This window comes from Diabrotica undecimpunctata, chromosome 9, assembly GCF_040954645.1.
Source record: "Diabrotica undecimpunctata isolate CICGRU chromosome 9, icDiaUnde3, whole genome shotgun sequence".
Taxonomy (NCBI): Eukaryota; Metazoa; Arthropoda; class Insecta; order Coleoptera; family Chrysomelidae; genus Diabrotica; species Diabrotica undecimpunctata.
This window is the reverse complement of record NC_092811.1, coordinates 15862081-15884865: the sequence shown is the minus strand read 5'-3', so window position 1 is coordinate 15884865 and position 22785 is coordinate 15862081. Positions and strand designations below refer to the sequence as shown.

Below are 22785 nucleotides of genomic sequence, written 5' to 3'. Positions count from 1 at the left end.
AGTTCAAATATTTGATGTTAGTTTAAGGCTCGAGGTCCACAAAAATAATGGTAATGGTTCATGGCTCAATTTGTGTCAGATATTTGTAATGTTCCGCACCCTATGACTCTTTTTCTGGATTTCCTCTTTTATTTCATCTATCGAAAAGATGTAGGTCTCGAATAACTGCTCTGTATGCTCCTTTTCTTAGGTTAGTATCTATGGTGTCTCGCTTATAGTTCAAAAGCTACATATTTCGCAAACGCTTATTGTCAATTAAATTTATTAAAATTAAAGGAAACATCCTTAGTTCATGTCCTAGTTAGTAACCTTAAAACTGAAACAGTGCTACAGTATTTGTGCTTCGTGGATTTGTGTGAATCGGAGGATTAAATATAAGAACTCTACGAAAAAACATTGACCAGATCTAAATTAAGTTACATTAACAAAGTTATTCAATAAATTACATATTTGTTTATTCTTGTATTCTTTTATTCCCACGTAAGTGGGTGGTCCTTCGAATTGTAATTTATTACATTCTTATTGTGCTGTAAATGATAATAAGATAACAATCCTAATTACTTGTTTATCTTCCTACATTTTTGATGGTCGTCTTCGAGCCAAATTTTGAACCAATCTTCTACTAGTATAAAACAGTGAGACATGGAAAGTGTAACACCAGTTGAGGCAGGAATATTTATTTACTGTATAAATCGCAAATTTTTGTTTTATTCGCATATTTAAAATTTAATATTTAAAAGCTCAAAATAATAGTTAACTTATTAAAACAACCAGTTAAATATCAAAATAGTATAATTAGATGATATTAAAATAGACAAAAATATATCTGTAATTACCTTTGTAATTCCACTTAAATAATTCGGCAAAAAAAAGGCCCCATGTGGGATTCGAACCCACGACCTCCACGTCGATATATTCAGTGTGGTGCTCTAACCAACTGAGCTAACGAGGCATTGAAAAATTTTTGACTTTTCTCGGTTACACTCAAGTTCGGATCTATTTTTAGTTATAAAATATTTATCTTATCGTATATCAAGTGAGTAAGAAACCACAGGGAAAGCTTTTTTGTTATTTCCTATAGGAAACAATCTTATTCTACACAAAAGGTTTTAATCTAAAATGGAACCGTCAGGTATAAAACTTTTTCGGGCGTATACGAGGTCAAATATGAGTTTTGACAATATCTAAATAATTCAGGGAAATAAAGTAAATTTATGGAAATCGTCTTCCTGTAGCACGAATTCTATTAAAAATTGTATAGTGAGTGTTTAAAGAGTAAACTGTATTTTGAGAGTTTTTTTGCGTCGCCGTTACGTGCCTTTGTAACCGAAACAACTGTTCTATATAATGTGTCTCTGTTATTCTAGGATAATACCATTAGTCCATGACACTGAAAAATGCTGAAACTAACAGAGAAAAGGGCAGAAAGTAGCGGGTCCAGTAGTTTTTGTGGTGGCTGCATTATTTTATTAAATTTTTGTTTTTGTCTAGTCATGAGATATTTTGTCTCTTCAGACAAGAAAAACAAGCTGAATTTTCCTAAAAATATCAACTTTTGGACCGTATAAAAGATGTAAAAACGTTTGCCTCTCTTACCCTCGGACTTTCCCCTAAATCCCCTCGTAGGGGAGAAAATACGGAAAACATCGATTTACCAAGATTCTATATTTTATAATGACCGGTCAACGGAAGTCATACATTTTATTGATCTCATGATAATCGTAAAAAATTGCAAAAATCGCGCAACATTTATTACTTAACAGCTTTATAGAAACTGACTTTATCTGAGGCAAATTAAAACAATTGCAGACGAAATCTTCATTCCTCTCCTTTAAGATGCATTTTGGTTTTTGTCGATGGGACACTCTGATCAAAACATTGGAATTTTTACCGTCGATTTCTGGTTAATTTCGGGCGCGTAGCTGACATTCAAAATCGCCAGTAGATCCAAGCGTTGCTTCTACGCTTTCTAGAAGAACGGTTCATTCTACACAAAAAGTGCTAAAAAACATTTTTATTTAAAATTATCTCAGCTACATTTCTTGCTTGAAATATTTTTTTTTACGGTGTAAAGATTCTTGGTAAATCTATATTTTCCGTTTTTCCGAGAAACCCGGGAGTAAGATTAGCAAACTTTTTTGTATTTTTTTTGGGATCCCAAACTTGACATTCTCAACAAAATTAATTTTTCGTATGATTTTTAGAGGTTCAGTAGCATTTTCGATCACAGCGTCCTCCTACGAGGACACAAACTTAATAAACATCATATTGCCCAAGAGTAACATTTAACCTTATGTGTACCTTGGCATCAACGAAAATGCAAAATGAAAACAGGCCACAGAAATTAAGGCAATAATAGATCGAGCTAGAGCAGCATTTAACAATATGAAAAAGCTCCTCATAAGCAAGGATTTGTCTCTTCCCCTAAAACTACGTCTAGTTAAATGCTCCTGTTTCCGATCTTACTATATAGTATGGAGACCTGGACGCTGATAGAGACGCTCACGAGAAAACTAGAAGCATTCGAAATGTGGGTGTACAGACGCATTCTTCGTATATTCTGGACCGAACATGTCACCAACATAGAGGTACTCCAAAGAATCGGAAAGGAGAAAGAAATCGTTAGCACAATCAAACAAAGAAAGCTTGAATATCTAGGCCACATATTGAGACACGATAAGTACCGTTTACTGCAATTGATTGTCCAGGGGAAAGTAGACAGTAAGCGAGGGCCAGGCAGGAGAAGACACTCGTGGCTCGAAAATCTGCGGAAGTGGTTCGGGCTCACATCGGTTGAACTATTCAGAAGCGCCGCAAAAAAGATCAGAATTGCCATGTTGATAGCCAACCTTCGCAACGGACAGGGCACTTGAAGAAGAAGAAGAAGAAGAAGACATTTAACCCTACGAACTAACATGATCCCTGTAAAAGGATTGTGTATTTACTTATTTATGAAGAATAACGGTGCTACCTAGAAGCGAACGCAGTACCAGTGACATAAAGTTGATTACGTCAGTTTCGCGCGAACTGTCCAACCTACACAAACGGGTAAATTTGTGACTAATTTATGCGTAGAATTAAAAACTGAAATATATGTACAATTAGTTTGATTGTAACTAAAAGCTTAATAATTTTTGCTTAATGATTTATTTCTAATTTATTTTGTATAGACTATTTTTAAAAGTTTAAGGAGCTATCAAAAACAGCTATTAGAGATGTTAAAAAGTAAGTGGAATGGTCATCATGAAATGGTTTGAAAATAATCCAGAGATTGTTGCATCTGACTTTGTTGGTATATGACAACTGCGTAATTTTCAAAGGTGGTACAAAAATAATAAACAATATATTGATCTGATTGATTATACCTTTACATGCTAATACAAGGAATGTTCTTATATGTACGTGGAACAATACTTAAAGCTCCGTTATGGTTAGGTGGTGTTGATGGTCATCGGCTTTACTCCACTTTTTACTGCTCTTCCACAAGAACTTCTCAATATTTGTCAAACTACTTTATCATTGTCACATCCGTGTCTGCAATTGCAATTGTATATTGTTTTTTCTTTTTTTTATGTAAAACTTATTGACGTAAACTTTTTGTTACAGGAGGCATGTTTGCACAAGAAATGTAGATAAACCAATGAAGACCAAGCAGGCCTACTGTAAGCCTACTTTTAAGAATTATGTTATAAGGTGTCAAGGAAACCAAATTTGTAAAGGAGTAAGGTGAGTCCAAATAGTAACATATCTGCTAAATTTTTATTAAAATTTTGCGAAAATTAACTAATTTATGCTTTTAAAGCATAAATAGACAAGGCGAAAAGCTTGGGTTCGGAGAAAGATCACTTTAATGAGATACCCCAAAATAAGGCTCAGGAGGTCGCCCAGGCGAAATGTTTAAATTTTTTTAAACAATTTTTTTCTTGACCTTTCCTCCGATATGAAATTCTTAATCCACTTCATATCCATGACCCTATTCAACGTCTTCCCTGAAAAGAGAAGCGCAACCATCCGAGTAATTAACCAAATTTCCAATTCACTATATGGATATGCCATCACCACCTCCCATTTCAATAACCGCATAAATCAAACATTTACCCAACTCCTTACCTAATACACACAAACAGAAATACATACACTTATCATTCACACTACACTTTACCAACACGCTCACACCAACAAAATTCATAAACATAGAAATTCACCCAACATACTACACACAAACCAAACACACACATCATACAAGTGAGAACCACACACACTCCTTAAGAGTCGAATAAATTTAACAAGGATAGGGGGAGATTGGTTTTCTGCTTTTTTCCAATCTCATTGCACAATGATACCTGATCCTAGGTGAGGACACAGCCACAGCTATCCTCCACGCGATTTCCAAACAACCAATAAAGGCCAAACAATCTGAAAGGAACCGTTTTTCCATGGAACTTGTACTTAGTGGCAGGCTTGGTCCACACGGCACCCAGCTTCTACTTCTCGTCGGTCGCGGATACAATCCTTCTGACAATCCAGCCTACAGCGGCGGCACCCGGTCTTAGACCTCACACGAACCAACCAAGCTATAAGCACCAATTAATAAATATATTAAAACCATCCTTGAAGAAGCACAAAGCTTAAAACAAGGTTAAAACGCGTCAATCAGTCCACAATTTTTTTTAAACAAATTGCAACAATACATTTTTTGGACCGGATAATTTTTTTAGTTTTTTTGGATTATTATGAACACAAAATTGATTCTGGTCACCAATTGGGTGATCTGTGTCACCCTTTGTTTTATTATAGGAATGTATAAGGTTTGGTTTTCCAGTCATAGTATTAAGAGATGAATCAATATGCAAAGTTAATACAAGTAGTATCACTTTATTTTCCTGTGGAGTGTACGAAACTAGCGTTTTATTTCTGCCGAAAGCAAATATAGATGTGTCTACCTCTTTTTTCTGTGTAAACTTCGGAGGTATTTTCCTTTTATTTTTTCGCAACATTTCAATGATTGTTAGCTGTTCCATCATTTGTTCACTTAGAGGTATTGACGTGAACTAGTTATCCATCGTTATTGTACGGTGAATACCGTGTATTGGTTCGGAAATTATATGTAAAAACTGACTCGTTATTCTCAACACCAACTTTTTTTTTCTCAAATCATTTATCATCGTTACTTTCATTCCGTATTTATCAGGTTTGCTGGCCATGCAAATGCGGAATAGACATTTTTCACGAAAACTCACGAGCTGCTCATCAATTGTACAGTTTTCGTAGGGCGCGTGACAATAATGTCCGCAATCTCTGGAGAAAATAGTAAATACCAAGATTCAATAGATCAATCGTAAAACATATTAAGATAGGACATCTGAGGTGGATAGGACATGTAATGCGGATGGATCAAAATGATCTAGCTAGAAAAACGCTCCTTGATAGACAAATTGGTCAGAGAAGAAGAGAAAGACCCAGAACAAGGTTCTTTGATAACATCGATGAAGGCATGAGAAATATGGGAATACGTGTTTGGTGGAGAAAGGCGTTGGATAGGGACGACTGGAAAGAAATCCTTGAGGAGGAAATAAAATACAAGTGGCACAGAGACCAAGGAAGAGGTCAATGTTGAATATACCTCAGAGACGATAGAGTTTCAAATCAAATATATATATATATATATATATATATATATATATATATATATATATATATATATATATATATATATAACGAGTTTATTACAGCTGCCGCCGTTTCTCGCAACCTAGCTTCCAACGCTTGCGATGGTTCCAGTCATCTACTTATAGACCCCTATCTTCCATTGCACCTTTTACTTCTTGTCTCCACGAACTTCTTGGTCTTTCCTTTTTCCTGCGGTTGGTGGGGATCCACTGTAACATTCTCTTTGGCCATCGTTGATCATTCATCCTTTCTACATGGCCATACCATTTTAGCCTTTTGCATTCTATAGTTTCCAGGACGTCAATGTCTATGCCCATACGCTCACGGATTTCAGTATTCCTTACTCTATCTCTTCTAGTGAGTTGGCAACATCTTCTCCAATAATTCATTTCCATTGCTTTTATTTTGGATGCGTCATTTTTATTTAATACCCAAAGCTTTGAACCATATGTAGCAATGCTTTCTATGATACTTTTATATATCCTAATTTTTGTGTTTCGGGTGATGTGGTTGTTCCAAAGTATACTATTCAGTTGACGTATTGCTGAATTTCCTTGACCAATTCTAGTAGCTATTTCTTTTGTATTCCGACCATTGTTTGTAATGTTTACATATTTATAGCTAGATATTTATAGCTATCAGTATTTTGAATTTGTTTGCTTCCTAGTTCTAAGTGCTTTCCTTCACCTCCCACTACTACGTACTCTGTTTTTGATGGATTAATTGATAAGCCCAACTTAGTATATTCTTCATCTATTTTTCATAACATGTAGTGGATATCATCTTGATCTTCTGCAAGTATTACTTAGTCATCAGCAAAATGCAAGCTGTACAGTGTATGGTCTCCAATTTTAACACCCATAGGTTCACATTTTCTTTTCCAAATATCCAAAACCCCCTCCAAATAAATCTTAAAGGGTGTAGGTGCAATGCAGCAGCCTTGGCGAAGTCCTTTGGTCACTTTTATCTTTTTTGTCACTTTTTGTCCAATCTTTATTACACTCGTCATATCATCGTACAACTCCCTTACAGCATTAATGTAAATCGGTGGAATATTCTTGTCTTCTAGCACCTGCTATAGCTTGGCTAATGGCACACTGTCATACGCTTTTTGAAGATCAATAAATACCATGTGTGTCTCCATATTATGTTCCAAACGCTTTTCTATTGTTTGTTTTAGGCAGAATACATTGTCTATACAAGAACGACCAGTACGAAATCTGATCTTCAACTCCACTCTGATCTTCAGCGTCTTCCCAACAATCTTCAATTCGGCTTTTAATTATCTTCCCGTAGACTCTACAGATTGAGTTAGTTACACTAAGCCCTCGGTAGTTCTTACAATCTTTTCTGTCGCCTTTATTTTTGTATAGATTGCTGATATATGCAGTTTTCCATTCTGGGGGTAGCTCTTCTCCGCTCAAGAATAAATTAAAAGTATAGGCCAATAGCTGAAATAGTTTGTTAGGGCCATATTTAATCAGTTCAATGGGTACTCCCCCCGGTCCTGGAGCCTTTTCATTTTTCATAGCGTTTGCGTGTTTTTTAATTTCTTCTGGTGTTATTTCAGTTTCTTCGCGGTAGGAAATATCATATTTTTGGTAGCCAATATCTTGGAATTCTGTTCGATCTTCTGTCAGCATTTGTTCATAATATTTTACCCATAATTCTGGGGCTATTAGAGTTAACCTACTGCATTCTTTTCTATCTGTTCTACTACCTCTAATTGTTTTCCAGGCTTCTTTACTTCTTGCTGTACCCATAAAATTTTCTACGTTATCGCAGGCTTTATTCCACATCTCATTTTTGGCTTTATTTACCTCTTTTTTACTTCTTTGTTTAAGCTGTTGTACTGTTGTCGATCGTTAGGGTCCTTTGTTGCTAGCCATTTGTTATACATATTCTTCCCCACGAGATCTTCTATTTCTTTATTCCACCATTCATTTCTATTTTTTATGCTATCCACTTCTCCAATAGCTTCCATTGCAGCTTCGTCAAGAGCTTTCATAATTTCGTTGTACGTATTAATTATTGGTGAAGAGTAACAAACATCTTGCAATTTCAGATTCAACCTCATTCGATACAGAAACTGGGTAGACTCATTTTCAAAACCTTGTAGATTATATCTATTTGTTGAAATGTCTTGCAGTATCATTGAACTTTCGTTTTCATTTTGTCGTTGCCTTCCTTTAAATGTAAATAGTAGTGACGCTTTAAGGAAGTGGTGATCAGATCCACATTCTGCTCCTCGATGGACTCTAACGTTATTAACCTTTATTGTGGAGTTTTCTTTGCATATACAGTAATCGATTATTGATTTCAAATTCCTCGTTGGCTGAATCCACGTAAATTTATGAATATCCTTGTGCTGATAATATCCATTCATTATCTTTAAATTCATATGATCGCAGAACTTATTAATCTCTCACCGTTTTTATTTATTTTTTCTTCTCCAAATGGACCGACAACACTGCTATTTACTTTTCTTCCGGTTCTAGCATTTAATTCACCTAGTAGAATTACTTCCTTCCTAGTTCCAATACTCTCTACCAGGTCCGTCAATTCGTCGTAAAATTTATCCTTTACCTCGTTCTTTTCATCTTCAGAAGGTGCATATGCGCCCACTACCACTATGTCACGTCCTTTTAGCTTCATCTCAACTTTTATTAGCCTTTCGTTTATTTGTTCCCAGTTCTTAATATTTCGTGACAGCCTTTTCTTTATCAATATACTTACACCTGCTGCTGCTCTTCTGTCTTTTCCTACTCCACTATAGAAATGAACAAAATCTTTAAACTCGTCTGTCTTTTTCCCTTTCTTTTTTGTTTCTGTAAGGACTGTTACATCTAATTGAAATCTCTTAATTTCTTTCAACACCTCATCAAGCTTAGTCCGAATACCTTGCACATTCCATGTTTCAAAACTCATTAACCTTTTTCGTAAGCTGGGTCGTTTTCCGTTAAGACCGTCCGGCGTTTTCTTTCTAGGATTTTTTGCAATACAGTTTTTTTTCCGTGTGATGGGGAGCAGGCCCATCGCCACAACCTCCAATCCTGATGGACCGGGAAGATTTCTGTAGGGGCCTTCTACCCTTAGCCGAGTGGCCCCAGTTTTTGGGCGCTGGAGACTCGCCCTCACCCTTCTCATTCTGAGATAGGATTTGCTGACTTTGTGTTAGTTGTTCTATACTTTGAGACGTTTCTTGGTATTTGTGATACCCACATATCGGCATCAGTGAGTACCCCAAGATCTAAAGTCAGCCCTTTCACCCTCCTCCTTTTTCAACCGGGCTTGGGACCGGCTTTGGCGGAGTTTTCAAATCAAATATTTACGAGATAAACTGGCGTTACGGATTGTAGTTAAAAGAATTACAACAAAGGCATTCAGCACAACTGGATTCAAAGTGCTCAAGAGGCCTATGTTCAGCAGTGGACTCAAAACGGCTAACGATGATAATGTATAGTAATGCATCTAAAGTATAGCCACCCAAATAGTACAAAAATAGTTAACACACCAGCTCTTAAAACATTGCTTATTTGGGATCGGAAAACATAGAATGAGTTCATAGAAAAGCAAAAGGGCCCATGTGGGATTCGAACCCACGACCTCCACGTCGATATAATCAGTGTGGTGCTCTAACCAACTGAGCTAACGAGCCAATATATTACTATTTGTTATTCTTGAAAGAAGTCTAGTTTTATTATATTTTTAGCTACAATATTTTACGCCAACAAATACTTCAAGGTTCAAGGATATTTACGTTGGAGAATACAGTTAATTTATTTGTATGGGAGTGTGAAATAAATAAACCAACGGAGCAGTTCATGATTTTTATGTCTTAATATTAAGTTTATCATCCTTAGAATGTTAAATTTACCATTTCATTTGAACAGAGCCGGCGTTAGCATTTATGAAAACACCAGAAAAGCATGGATACTCTAATTCACCAGTACTAGAGAGTAAAATCACAAAAAATTGTTTTAAAGCTAGGTTGCTAAGTAATGTTTATTCAGTATACAATTATAAATTTAATGCAATAGAAGTTAATGCGCAAGCGCCCTGTACGTGAAATCAAATCTTAACTGTCTCTTCTTTTTTATTTCGATATACTCTGTACGAGTACTAGAAACCAATTCGCTAAGAATTTTGCTTAGTTGAGGCGATATGTTGTGAAATGCAATTTTTAGATTCCCCATGTCTCTCATAACATCTTTATCAATGTCTGTTTTGCCTTGCAATTCTTAGAAGGCACAGATGAAAGCGAAATTCTGAATTTGGTTTCGAAAATTAGTCTACGATTTTATTATCAGATGTCGCTACATTGCGTCTATACCATGGACGTATAAACACAGATGGACTCAGTTATTTACATAAAAATGTGAAGCCAAAATTATTTGAATAGGTCACATTCTCAGCACCTTCAAATGTTGTCACATTTTTTTATTAAAATATCTTATTCACGTATCGCTGAAAATATTACTATATTTATTTTATACTCTACAGGTGCTATCAAACCAAAATAATAATTTATTACTTATATTAATATATTTAATTGTAATTAAAACATCAAATGTGCATATCATTTAATAATAGCGTATAACAGATATCAACCAATTATTTTATATGTAGAAGCACTGAAACCTATTTATTAATGGCAACGGTGTTTACATTTCTCTGTCTTATGGCTCTACGTCAAACTTCAAATGCTGTTCCATGTCATGTCCATGTTTGTTTACTTTTTACCCAAGATGAGGAAAAGTTGTTTTTCGATATTTTCACTGTATTTTAAGTGATATTTGTAAATAGTGAAATAAACAAATTATAATAATGGTGCTACAGTTTTGCATTTGCAAAAAAAACGAAATATTTACATCCCAATGTCTCATTTAATTTGTAAGTACTGTTTGTTTACATTATTTAAGATGAGGAACTGAGGAAGCCTGTGTGTTTACATTTTAAAATATGTCTTTTATAGGCGTACCATTGGGTTTATTCATATTAATTAATGTATTGAACAAGATATTAGTTCATGAAATTAGTATAGACATTTTTAAATTGTAAGTAGACATCATCTGATTAAAAAGATCTGTTTAGTAGCTTTTTAAATATACAATAAATTAGTGAAATGAATAAAACTCATGTATTTTTTTATGTAGGTTTGCAAATAATATTGATTAATGATGAAACTTACTCTAAACTTCAAAAGAGAAAACAGTATAAAAAAACCTTTCAAAAGCATCCTTTTTGGTTATTTAAACTTGTAAGGAAGCTGAAAAATATTTCAGAATTTTTAATAAAACTATAAATATCTACAACAGACTAGTTAAAAACCTTATGAATATTTTGATTAATAAAAACATACAAAATGTCCCAAAATCAATCTATGAGCATTTTGGTGACCATATGTATGATGAAGATGCAATCGATGGTCACTTTATGCAACTTTTAAAATTGGTTCTTGAGAAATATTTTAAAATTGGAATTCATCATGAAACGAGGACTACTTTAGATGCTAACACCGTGCGCATAAGAAGCGTTCTTAATAAGACTGTTTTATTTCGCAATCAATAAAAATTTATTTCTATACCAACGTCTTCTATTATGTCTATTTACCATTTTTACTTTAATATTTCTGTTCGGTAAATAGCTTTCCAATAATTTATACATTTTCACGCCTACTTTTTAATAAGTAGGTATATTTTGCAAATAATTTTATGTCAAATGCCAGCAAGAGCCTTTGGAATGATCAATAAATAATTTTGTAGCAGAAACCTTTACTACGTGGAATCTATTGATATTGTATTAAAACAAATTTGTCACAATTTAAAAAAATATGTTTTATCACATTATCAATAAATATAGGTATGTACTTAAATTTGACAAATGCATATTTTTTAATTGTTTTCTTTTATCGTAGGATTATTTGATACCTATTAAAAAATTAACTTGAGCTCAACTATATTTTATTGTATTAATTTTAAAGCAAATAAAATTGTATTTTATTTTTTCTATAAAAACGTGTTTTTATACATTATTACTACTTCCAATTATTAACGTCTGAATAATTATCCCCGCGAGTAAAAATTCAAGCACGCTTATGCTCATTGAGGAAGTATCACAGTCTATCGATACCCGTTTTACTCCCCTTTACCCTCTTGTCCAGGAATATCGAAGCTTCAAAACAGTGTGTGTTTAAGGTATCTTATTGCTGGGTCCATCTTTGTTTATACGTCCATGGTCTATACGAAGCCATGTTAGAGTTGCTTCCTAAGACAAAAAAGATTTATTTCACGTTCAGAGCGATTGCGAAAGCCGTTCTGATGAGGCCTATTAGGCCGAAATACGTATAAGCGGATGCGCAAGCGCCCTGTACGTGAAATCAAATCTTAACTGTCTTTTCCTTTTTATTTCGATATATTCTGTACGAGTACTAGAAACCAATTCGCTAAGAATTTTGCTTAGTTGAGGAGATATGTTGTGGAATGCAATTTTTAGATTCCCCATGTCTCTCATAACATCTTTATCAACGTCTGTTTTGCCTTGCAATTCTTAGAAGGCACAGATTAAAGCGAAATTCTAAATTTGGTTTCGAAAATTAGTCTACGATTTTTTTATCAATAGAAGTTAATTTATGCAAATATCTTACGAAAACTATAAATAGGCGTTCAAGTCGTTCCTCTGCTCTTCTTATTATTGTAGTGATATCAGGTATGTCGTACTAGTTTCTTATGCGTCTGAACTACGAATGTCATTGCTCTTCTTCTTCTTCTTCTTCTTCTTCTTCTTATGGTACCCTATCTAATTAGTGGATGTTGGCGACAATTCTGGCATACTCCTCTCGGTCTTGTGTGGCTCTAAAGAGTGCATGGGCATCGAGGTTTGTCCAATCCCTTATGTTTTTAAGCCATAAGTATTTCTTTCTTCCGATGCCCCGTTTTCCATCTATCTTCCCTTCCATAATAAGCTTTAAGAACTAGTACTTGGAATTTCGAAATATATAACCCAGATAAGCAGTTTTTCTTCTTTTTATTATTGGCAGCAATTCTCGTTCTCTGCTCATTCGATTTAATACTTCGACATTTGTTGTATGATCTGTCCAGGGAATTTTAAGTAGTCTTCCAAATACCCACATTTCAAAGGCCTCCAATCGGTTCATCACATTGGCCTTTATGGTCCAGGTTTCTACACCATATAGCAGTATGGACTAAATGTAACATTTTACAAAGCGATATCGAAGCGTTAAGTTATGGCTGCTGTTGCTTAGCAAGGATCTCATATTAGTAAATGCTGTTCTGGCTTGCTTAATCCTGCTACGTATCTCTATGTCTGGATCTAGATCTTCAGTTATCCAGCTACCGAGATATCTGAACTTGGGGACCTTTTGGATGTTCTTATTGTTTACTCTTATATTTAATTGCATATTTCGTGTTCTGCTAACCACCATTACATTCGTCTTGTCTATATTAATCTTCAAGCCCAGTCGTTCTCCTTTAGTGTTTATTCTATCTATTAGTCGTTGTAGCGCTTCTTGGCTATCAGCTATTATGACTGTTTTATCAGCATAGCGAAGATTACTAATAGTCTGTCCGTTGATTTTGATTCCATCTTCAGTGTCACTTAAGGTTTTATCGAAAATCGTTTCAGAGTAAAGATTAAAAAGAAGGTATGACAGAACAGAACCCTGTCGTACACCTTTTTCGATTGAGAAATATGATGTAGATTCCAGTCCTATTCTCACAGATGCCACTTGATTCATATAAAGGTTCTTTATGATTTTAAGGTCATTCTCATCTATCAAACGTTCCTGGAGCAATCTTACTAATTCTGAATGATTAACATAATCGAACGCTTTCTGGTAATATATAAAGCATAGGAAGACATCTTTTTGCTGACCTCTGCATTTCTGAAGTAGGACAGTTAAGCTACAAATTGCTTCTCTTGTGCTAAATTCTTGTCTGAAACCGAACTGTGTGGGGCTAATGTATCTTTTTATATCCGTTGTATATTTTTGTGTGAATTGTCTTTAAGAAGAGTTTTAGGACCTGCCTCAACAAGCTGATAATTCGGAATTGGTCGCAACTATTAGCGTTTGGCTTTTTTGGGATTGGCATAAAGGTTGATTGAAGCGAATCCTGTGGTTTTTGACCGGACCCATAAATGTCATTAAAAAGATCTACCAAGGCGTCTATATTGTCTTCACTCAACATTGTTAGAACCTCTACGTATATGTCGTCTGGGCCTGGTGCTTTTCCACATTTGCTCTGTTTGATTGCCCTTACAACTTCTGACTTCAATATTTTGGGGGAGGGTTCACTTTTATATTCACTTTCTAAGTTTTTTCTAGTGTTGTCTGAGTATAGTTGCTGTGTGTAGTTTCTCCAATGTTGAAGTAGGTTTTGTATGACCTGTCACTTCTTTAACGTGTTTATGTATGTTAAAGTGGTCATGTTTTTCTTCCAATTCCTCCATTTCTGCACACCTGTCTACCAGCCACTGTTCTTTAGCTTTGCCACACTTTTTTCGTATTTGTCAGTTAATCTGCTGATGTTTGGTTCGGTCTTTGTTTTTAAATGATCTGCGGTGGTCCATCATTGATAATATTTCGTCAGCCATCCAATTCTTCTTTTTGTTCTTCAACAAAAAACGATAGTTTTTTTAATACAATTCCATTTGTCTTCTATACTGGCCGGTTGTTTAGATCTTGCCGTGATATCCGCTATTGCCTCATTTATTTTTCTGTATTTTAGTTTAACGTTAGGTTATTTTAATCTGTTTATATCAATTTTCTTTATGGATTTTCTTTTAATTTTCTTAAGCTCAATTTTCAATTTTTCCTACTATGGGATTGTGATCAGATCCGATATCTGTTCTAAGGTATGTTTTTACTCCTTGAAATCCATTTCTGTATCTCTGATTAATCAATAAAATTTAATGATTGATAATTGATGTAATGATTAATAAATCATTGCTCTTCTTAAGATCTCTTAATTTGTAATATGGTCCACCCATGGAATTTTAAGCAACCAGTCCGCTACCGTACATTACTTTTGGCCATATGTAGCATTTTAGGACGCGCATAACGAGACCCAAAGACACTTCTTCGTTGCAGTCCCGCTTGCTGTTTAAGGAAGCTGCAAGATATTTAAATTCCAAGTTGGTTATTTATGCTTGCATATAAAATTGTCTGCTGATTATCATTATTTTCATTTATGTGATGTCCATATTCTTGAAACCATATTCTTCTTCCACTATATTAATATTATTTACAATTTCTTATCTATTCTATATCTTTTATACATAAATGATAAACAACGGAGGAGAGAGGATGCAGCCCTATCTCACGCCTTCACTTATTTTTATGTGTTTTGTACATATGCCGTTGGATATCATTAATTCTCCTTTTTGATTCCAGTACAGCTGTTGGATCATCCTCACATATTTTCCATCAACTCCCTTAACACCCTTAATAACACATCATTTCGTACATTGTCAACAGTTTTTTGGAAATCGATAAAGGAAATAAAGACAACCCGGTACCAAAAACTGCTCGTTTTTGACTTTCTTCTTCAACGTGATTATTGTCATGAAAGAAAGAAATGCATATAGTTTCTACCATAGTTAGCCCAGATCCAGAGAGCCAAACAATTTATATAAAATACTTTAGCACAAACGACTAATTTTTTTTATTTAATAAAAAAACTTGAAAGTGACAAAATATTAGGACGTGAATAGTAACCACGGTCTGAGAGACCGGCTTTCGAAAACAACAGCTGTTACTGCACAGACAAAGACTTGTTAGCAACTGAACACACTACAAACTAGAAGGTCGCTTCGAATTAAGAAACTACTGGGATTGGCAGCTCAACTTAATTTATGTGAAGGTACGGTCTGAGAGACCGTGTGTCATGACTGCAGGGTTAAGAATGCTTTGAGTACGTGGTGCATTAAACTAACTAGGCGATGATCTTCGTAGCGACTAGTACTGTACTTACTTCTTTGAAATGGCAACGAAAATTTACTTCAGCAAATCTGATTTTTCCACTGTTGTGTATATGTTATTAAAGAGTTTGCTTAGGTGCTTGATATTGAAGAGTTTAACTATTTCCACAATTATGTTGTCGGGTCTTACAGCTGTATTATTTTTCAAACCTAGGATTGCGTATTCCACCTTTGATTCTAATATCTGTGGGCCATCAAGTCATTATTTTCATTCTTAGTATCTTAGTTACGATCTTCAGAGAAAATGTCTAGTATAGTAGAAGCCCGATTATCCGTGCGCGCTTTATCCGGGCGGTGGATTCTCCGTGCCGCATATTAAATTGATCATCCGTGCGCGGATTATCCTTGGCTAACGGCCAGAGGTTAGTGGCGCCCATAAACGCTGAATAATGCACCGTGTAAACATTCATTTCGGGGAATCCCCAAGTTTTCTCGTATTTTCGTCAACTGCTGACCGGTTCGTTAGTTGAACGTAAACAGGCGCACAAAATGCAGCGTACGGGTGCTAGTGAAAAGCGTAAACGCAATGTTTTAACTATTGAGCAAAAAATGGAAATTTAATGGAAATGGTTTAAAACAATTTGAAAATAAAATAAGTGTTGCTATGTTGGCTAAAACATATAATATTGGGAAACAAAAAGTTCGTGATATTGTGAAGAAAAAATCCGAATTACAGAGCTTTGTAGCTAAAGCGGACAGTGCAAAAGCAATTTCTGACAGGAAATCTCTAAAAGGGTCTACGTTTTGAGAACTTGATCATGCTATGACCAAGTGGTTCTTGCAGAAAAGATCAATGGGGGTTCCAATATCAGGACCTATGTGTACTAGGCAAGCTGAAAAGTTTCACGAGCAGTTGAAAATTAAAGGCACCTTCTCGGCATCTTCTGGTTGACTTTACCGATTTAAAAAACGTCATGGAATACGAGAATTAGCTGTTCAAGGGGAGAAATTAAGTGCTGATGATGTAGCTATGGTAGAATTTTGCTACGATTTTGAAAATCTCATAACGGAGCACGACCTAAAACCTGAGCAAGTGTATAATGCAGACGAAACTGGGCTTTATTGGAAAGCAATGCCGAGAAGAACCCTTGTTGCAAGCTCAGAAACTAGTCCACCAGGTTAGCTTTAATTCTTTATACGTATAAAGTATTTTTTTAAATAATTTTTTTTAGGTTTCAAATCAAGCAAAGACCGTATAACAGTTTTATGCTGTGCATCAGGAACCCATAAGCTTAGGTTAGCCGTCATTGGAAAATCCAAAAATCCGAGGGCTTTTAAAAATATAAAAACACTGCCCGTTGATTGTTATAATCAAAAGGCAGCTTGGATGGATCGTGTAATTTTTAAACAGTGGTTTTTTCAAAAATTCATATCTCAAGTTAAAGCTTATCTACAAGAAAATAATCTTCCACCAAAGGCTGTACTATTACTGGACAATGCGCCATCGCATCCTGATGTAGAGCAACAAAAGTCAGCAGATGGGAACATATTCGTAGCATATTTTCCTCCGAATGTAACATCTATTGCCCAGCCAATGGACCAAGGTGTTATCGAGGCCATGAAAAGGCTTTACAGGAAAGACCTTATGCTTCAATTGTTAGAAGAATGTGATATTGTGGGATTTTGGAAACGCCTAAATTTAAAAGAGGCAATTTATGCTGTAGCTCGGGCTTGGAGTGAAGTGAATACGGATGATATTAAAAAATCATTTTATAAAATAATGACCTTAGAAGATATGGAAGATGAAGACGGTAATCACGTAAATGAAGGTGAGCTATCGGTTGAAAACATAGCATCTATAGCCTCACAAATCAAAGGTTTGGAAGAAACGAACAATAACGAAATACAGGAATGGATAGAATGTGATCGCCAAGAAACAGGGTATCAGATTATGAATGACGATTATCTTACAGAAAGTTCTGACACAAGTAGTGATGATGATGAGAATTGTGCTGACAATGATTGCGTCATTAAGACAAGTCATCGGGAAGGAAGGGATGCAGTAAATGTACTTATTCAATATTTTGAAGAACAGCCTGGAGCTGATGACATTCATGTACTTCAGCTTAAAAACATAAAGGAAATTATAAAGTGTAGAAGTTACGAAGCTCAAAAACAAACCAAAATTAGTGATTTTTTTAAATGATTTTTTTTAAATATATAATGTTTATTCCTAGCATATACATTATGTAGAAATAATAATATGTATGTACTTTTATTTTTTGTTACATGTATGTTGTATGTATCACGTTTCTGCTCTTCGTTTGACACATGTATTTGTCTAAATAAATTATTAAAAAAATAAATTGAGGTCTTTGGATTATCCGTGTTTTCGATTATCCGGCGAAGGCTCGGTCCGGGCTGGCCCGGATAATCGAGGTTCTACTGTATATTAGTTTATTTGCAGAGTTTTCATAGTTCGTTCTGATCTGTTACGATGTTAGTTACATTTTCTTAAGGTGTTTGTTATTTCTTTGAGTTTTTTATGGAAATTGAAAGAGTCATTCAGTCAATACATATCATATTTGATTCTTCTAGTAAAAAAAAATGATATAAAACTCATTATTCTTTACTATGTAACTATATTCAGAGTTTATTCCTTTTGCAGACTTGTATACGAGACTCATTACAAAGATGTGGTGTCTACTAAAACTTCTAATGAAGTAATTTACGCCTGTTGTCCAGGCTGGACGCAAGCCACTAACAGAAGTAATGGTTGCAACAGAGGTAAGTGTTTTTATATACTCGATAAAATATTGATAACTTATTCGAAATAGATCACATAAAATAGTTAAAAAAGAGCCATTTAAATTAAATATTGACATCACAGAAACATTACATTTATCTTTAAATTATTATATATTTATTTCTCAATGATAAAAGAAACTATATGGAATCTAGTATTCGTTTTCTGATGCAAAAACTTGATATTAAAGTTAGTAATTAGTTTTAATTGTTAACAATCAATATCATAAATAATATTCATCACAGACTTGATCACATTCGCAAAGAGTTAATGATTTTTAATGTATAATATGTGTAATGTATATTACTGTGAAATAAGATGTAGGTATAACTCTTCCAGACAAAGAAAAAGCATGACCATCGACAGACCTCTATAGACTGTTTCTTTATCTGGAGGAGCTATATTTGTTGAATGTTTTGACTGAAAAAAAAAAATAAAAATTAACAAACACGCAATACAGTCGTCCTATGGTAAAAGGTCGCACTCGCACTATGATAAGATCGGTGTTAATAGGAAGGAGGTGTCTACTGTGGACTGGCGTTCCTTATCCAATTAACTTACATAAATCAAATTAAGTGATGTGAGTTTAGCAGCAAGCTCTCTTATATCTCGTGCCAAATGAGGAGATTGAGCTCTTTTTTTTATATTGTCCATTACTAACTGAAGACCTAGTTCTTTAAAAAAAATCTTCTTCTTTTGCTTGTTTTTAGATCCAGTTTGTTAGTTCTCTGTATCACCAATGCATTTATTGCAGCAACATCAAGCAATCCATAAAAGATGTCGTTGTCGGATCGATTTGGTCATCATGGTGTAGGGTTGACAAAAGAACAACATTTTTTTTTTTGGTTTTGGTATATAGGACAATATCGTCATATCTTTGGTAAATCCAAACATAGTTGATTTTGGCGGTCTATTGTTCAATAAAAATTCGGTTGGGATATGCCTTTTGTTTTTCCCTAGTGTGCCTACAATTGTTAGACTATGATTTGTCAGTAAGTTTTGTGCGACTTCAATTGATGTAAACCAATTGTCCATTGTGACATTCTGGTTGGATTTGGAGATTGGTTTGCAAAGCCGCTCAACTACATCGTAGGCTGCAGAACTGATATAATATGGACCTGGTGGTTGTGTACCGGCATAGATTTCTAATTGATAAGTATAGAAAGTGCGAGAATCCACCAAAGAATATACCTTCAGACCGTATCTGTCCAGTTTGTTTGGAAGGTATATTCTAAATCAGAATCCAAATCCACGGTACTAGATCCAGCGCAGTTTGCTGGATCCAGCATGTAAAAAAACGCTGGATCTAGCTGGATTGCTGGATGTTGGGTCCAGCAATTGCAATCTCTAGATGTATTGTTCGAGTGGGGCAGATAAGGATTTACTTCTGATGATTGTTTTCCTTCTAGATTTTTTTAAATTAATGATGGGACAAATCTAACTCATTAGAAGTAAAAGGGTTTAATCTTAAGACTCGACTACAGTAGCTAACGTTTCTTTCACGTGTTACATATATTTTTTAAGCTTCTTCTATTCTTACTCGTATTTCTCATAATGTATGTATGTTTCCCCCTCAAAGTTATTTCACTTTCAAAGGGGATCTTACAGATTTATTCCGAACAGACATTGAAAAATATTAGCGACAACACATTGTCATGTCTGATATAATAAATAATAATATAATACAATATGATAATAAAAACTGAGATAAAACCCAACAAGGCGCCGGGATACGATCCAGTTACGGATAAGGTCCTTCAAGAACTAACCCATGATTGCTACAGAGTAATTACTATGATCTTCAATGCTATGTTAACTCTGCACTACTTTCCTTTGCAATGGAAAGTGCCACAGATTAGACTCATTCAAAAACTTGGTAAAGGTCCAAAGGATGTCAACTAATACCGCCTGGTAAGTTTACTCCCAGCCATTTCTAAGGTTTTTAAAAAACTTCTGTTGAAAAAAATCAAACCAATATTGGACAAAAGGGGTCTAATATCTGACCATCAATTTGGATTTCGTAACCAACACGCTACAATAGAACAAGTTAACAGGTTTTACACAACAATAAGAATTAGTGTCGAAAACAAGCAATACATACTGTACTGTGGCCTTTTTAGGTGCCTCTCAAGCTTTTGACAATGTGCGGTATACAAGACTTCTGTACGTTAAAGAAAAACCTACCTTACACTTACTTCTTCTTCTTCTTCTTCTTCTTCTTTTTTTTATATAGACATGACTCTGTCTGTTTTTCAATGTGCCTCCAGTAAGTTGTCATTCCATCGTTTGCGTGGTCTTCCTACTGATCGTCTTCCTATTGGGGAACCGTCTCTTGCCGTCTTTACTACTCTATTTGTTGTCATTCGGCTTATATGATCGTTCCATTCTACTCTTCTATTTCTTACCCAGTTTTTGATGTTCTCCACCTTGCATCTATGTCGTATATCTGTACTTCTAGCTCTGTTCCATAGTGTCATACCATCAATTTTTCTAAGTGTTTTCATCTCTGATGTTTTTGTTCTCTCTGTGTCAGGTCTTGTTTCTACCGCGTATGCCATTATTGGTCTGATGACTGTTTTGTAAATTCTGCCTTTCGTTTCTTTCCCGATATTTTTATTTCTCCATATTGTTTCGTTTAGGCAGCCTGCGTTTACTTCAAACTGCTTAAATCATAGCTTACAGAAAGAAAATATCTAGTAAGGTGTAGTGAAGTCTATACAAAACTCTACCCCATCATATCTGGTGTACCTCAGGGTAGTTTGCTCGGACCGATTTTGCACCTGATATATACGGCTGACTTACCAACAAGCAATAAGCTTACGCTTGCAACATTTGCAGATTATACTGCCTTCTTAACATCTCATAGTAATCCAGTAATAGCATCAGAGATACTGCAACTTCATCTGGATAAAACTAATGAATGGTTTACATTCTGGAGAATTTAAAGTAAATCCCTTAAAGTCCACACATATTACATTTACTCTAAGAAGAGGTATATGTTCACATGGACATCCTTTACTCCAAAAGAATAACGTAAAATGTCTAGCCATTCATCTGGACAAACGATTAACATTGACCAAACATATATGAACGGAAAGACTACAACTAGGAATTTTATACAGAAAACTTTACTGGATGCTGGGAAAAAACTGACACCTATCGATCGATAACAAGCTGCTGATATAAAACGTTATAATAAAACCCGTTTGGTCATATGATTCGCAGCTCTGCGAATCAGCTAGCAAATCTAATGTTATAAAAATACAAAGATTTCAATCTAGAACTCTAAGAATAATTGCTAATGCCCCTTGGTATATCCAGAATGATGCCTTACATAGAGATCTGCAGGTACTAACAGTATCTGAAGAGTGCAAAAGAATTTATGAACAATGTTAAAACAGGCTGCGCGTGCATCCTAACACCCTGCTATACAATCTTTGTAACAACCAACAAGAGAAGAGATTGAAGCGATATGATCCCTTAGACCTACCAAATAGTTCCTGACAGTGCCTACAGTAGTGAAACCTACGCCTTCAATAGCGCCCAGCTATTGTGATATGTTATTAGAGAACTAAAATTGGACTTGAGAGTTAGGCTGGCAAGGTGCTATATTTTCTCGACTCTGCTTTATGGGATAGAGGCATGGACACTTAACGCGTCGACTGCTAAAAAGTTGGAAGCATTTGAAATGTGGGTGTATAGAAGAATCCTGAAGATATCATGGACCGAGCATGTAACAAACAACGAAGTCATGAGAAGAATCAACAAAAGAATGGAAGTATTGGAAACCATCAAGACACGAAAGCTGCAATACCTGGGGCATGTTATGCGTAATGAGAGATACAACCTACTTCAATTGATTATACAAGGGAAAATCCAGGGCAAGAGAAGTGTAGGAAGAAGAAGAATCTCATGGTTGCGTAACTTGAGGGAATGGTACGGATGCACATTAATTGAACTATTCAGAGCAGCAGCATCTAAGATCAGAATAGCCATGATGATTGCCAACCTCCGTCGCGGAGATGGCACGTGAAGAAGAAGAAGATTGTGATATGTGCCTTCTTTTAGTATTCGTATTCGAGTATCTGTGTATGTGCACATCTTACCGGTAAACAAGCCAATATTTGTGTTCTGATACTTTGGTCACTGGACCTTACATCTCTCTGACATTGTGAAGACAAACAATGTTACTTATTGTTTTTTATTGTAAAACAGATTGTAAAAAATCTTGATTTAAAAAAAATGTCTGATATCAATCTGCATTTTTAAAAGAATTGGTCGAGTTCACTTAACAATTGAAACCAAAATAGCTGTTGTTAGATACAAAAATTTGTAATATTATAAAAAATAGTAGTTTATGGTGATTTATT

The 22785-nt window shown here is 35.0% G+C and overlaps 1 protein-coding gene and 2 non-coding genes across 5 annotated transcripts in view; 1 reads left to right on the top strand and 2 right to left on the bottom strand.

Moving 5' to 3' along the window:
- Nucleotides 1-22785, top strand: part of slow (epidermal growth factor-like protein slowdown) — a 385029-nt gene that overhangs the window by 308682 nt on the left and 53562 nt on the right. For all 3 annotated transcript variants that reach the window (XM_072542802.1, XM_072542803.1, XM_072542804.1), the window contains 2 exons: nt 3607-3726; nt 18278-18396. In XM_072542802.1, the coding sequence (XP_072398903.1) occupies nt 3607-3726; nt 18278-18396 (239 nt within the window). The remainder of the gene's footprint in view (nt 1-3606; nt 3727-18277; nt 18397-22785) is intronic.
- On the bottom strand, nt 873-952 carry TRNAF-GAA (transfer RNA phenylalanine (anticodon GAA)). Its single transcript is given in 2 exon segments — nt 873-908; nt 915-952. It is a non-coding gene; the product is annotated as a tRNA-Phe (tRNA).
- TRNAI-GAU (transfer RNA isoleucine (anticodon GAU)) lies at nt 9249-9328 on the bottom strand. The gene is given in 2 exon segments: nt 9249-9284; nt 9291-9328. It is a non-coding gene; the product is annotated as a tRNA-Ile (tRNA).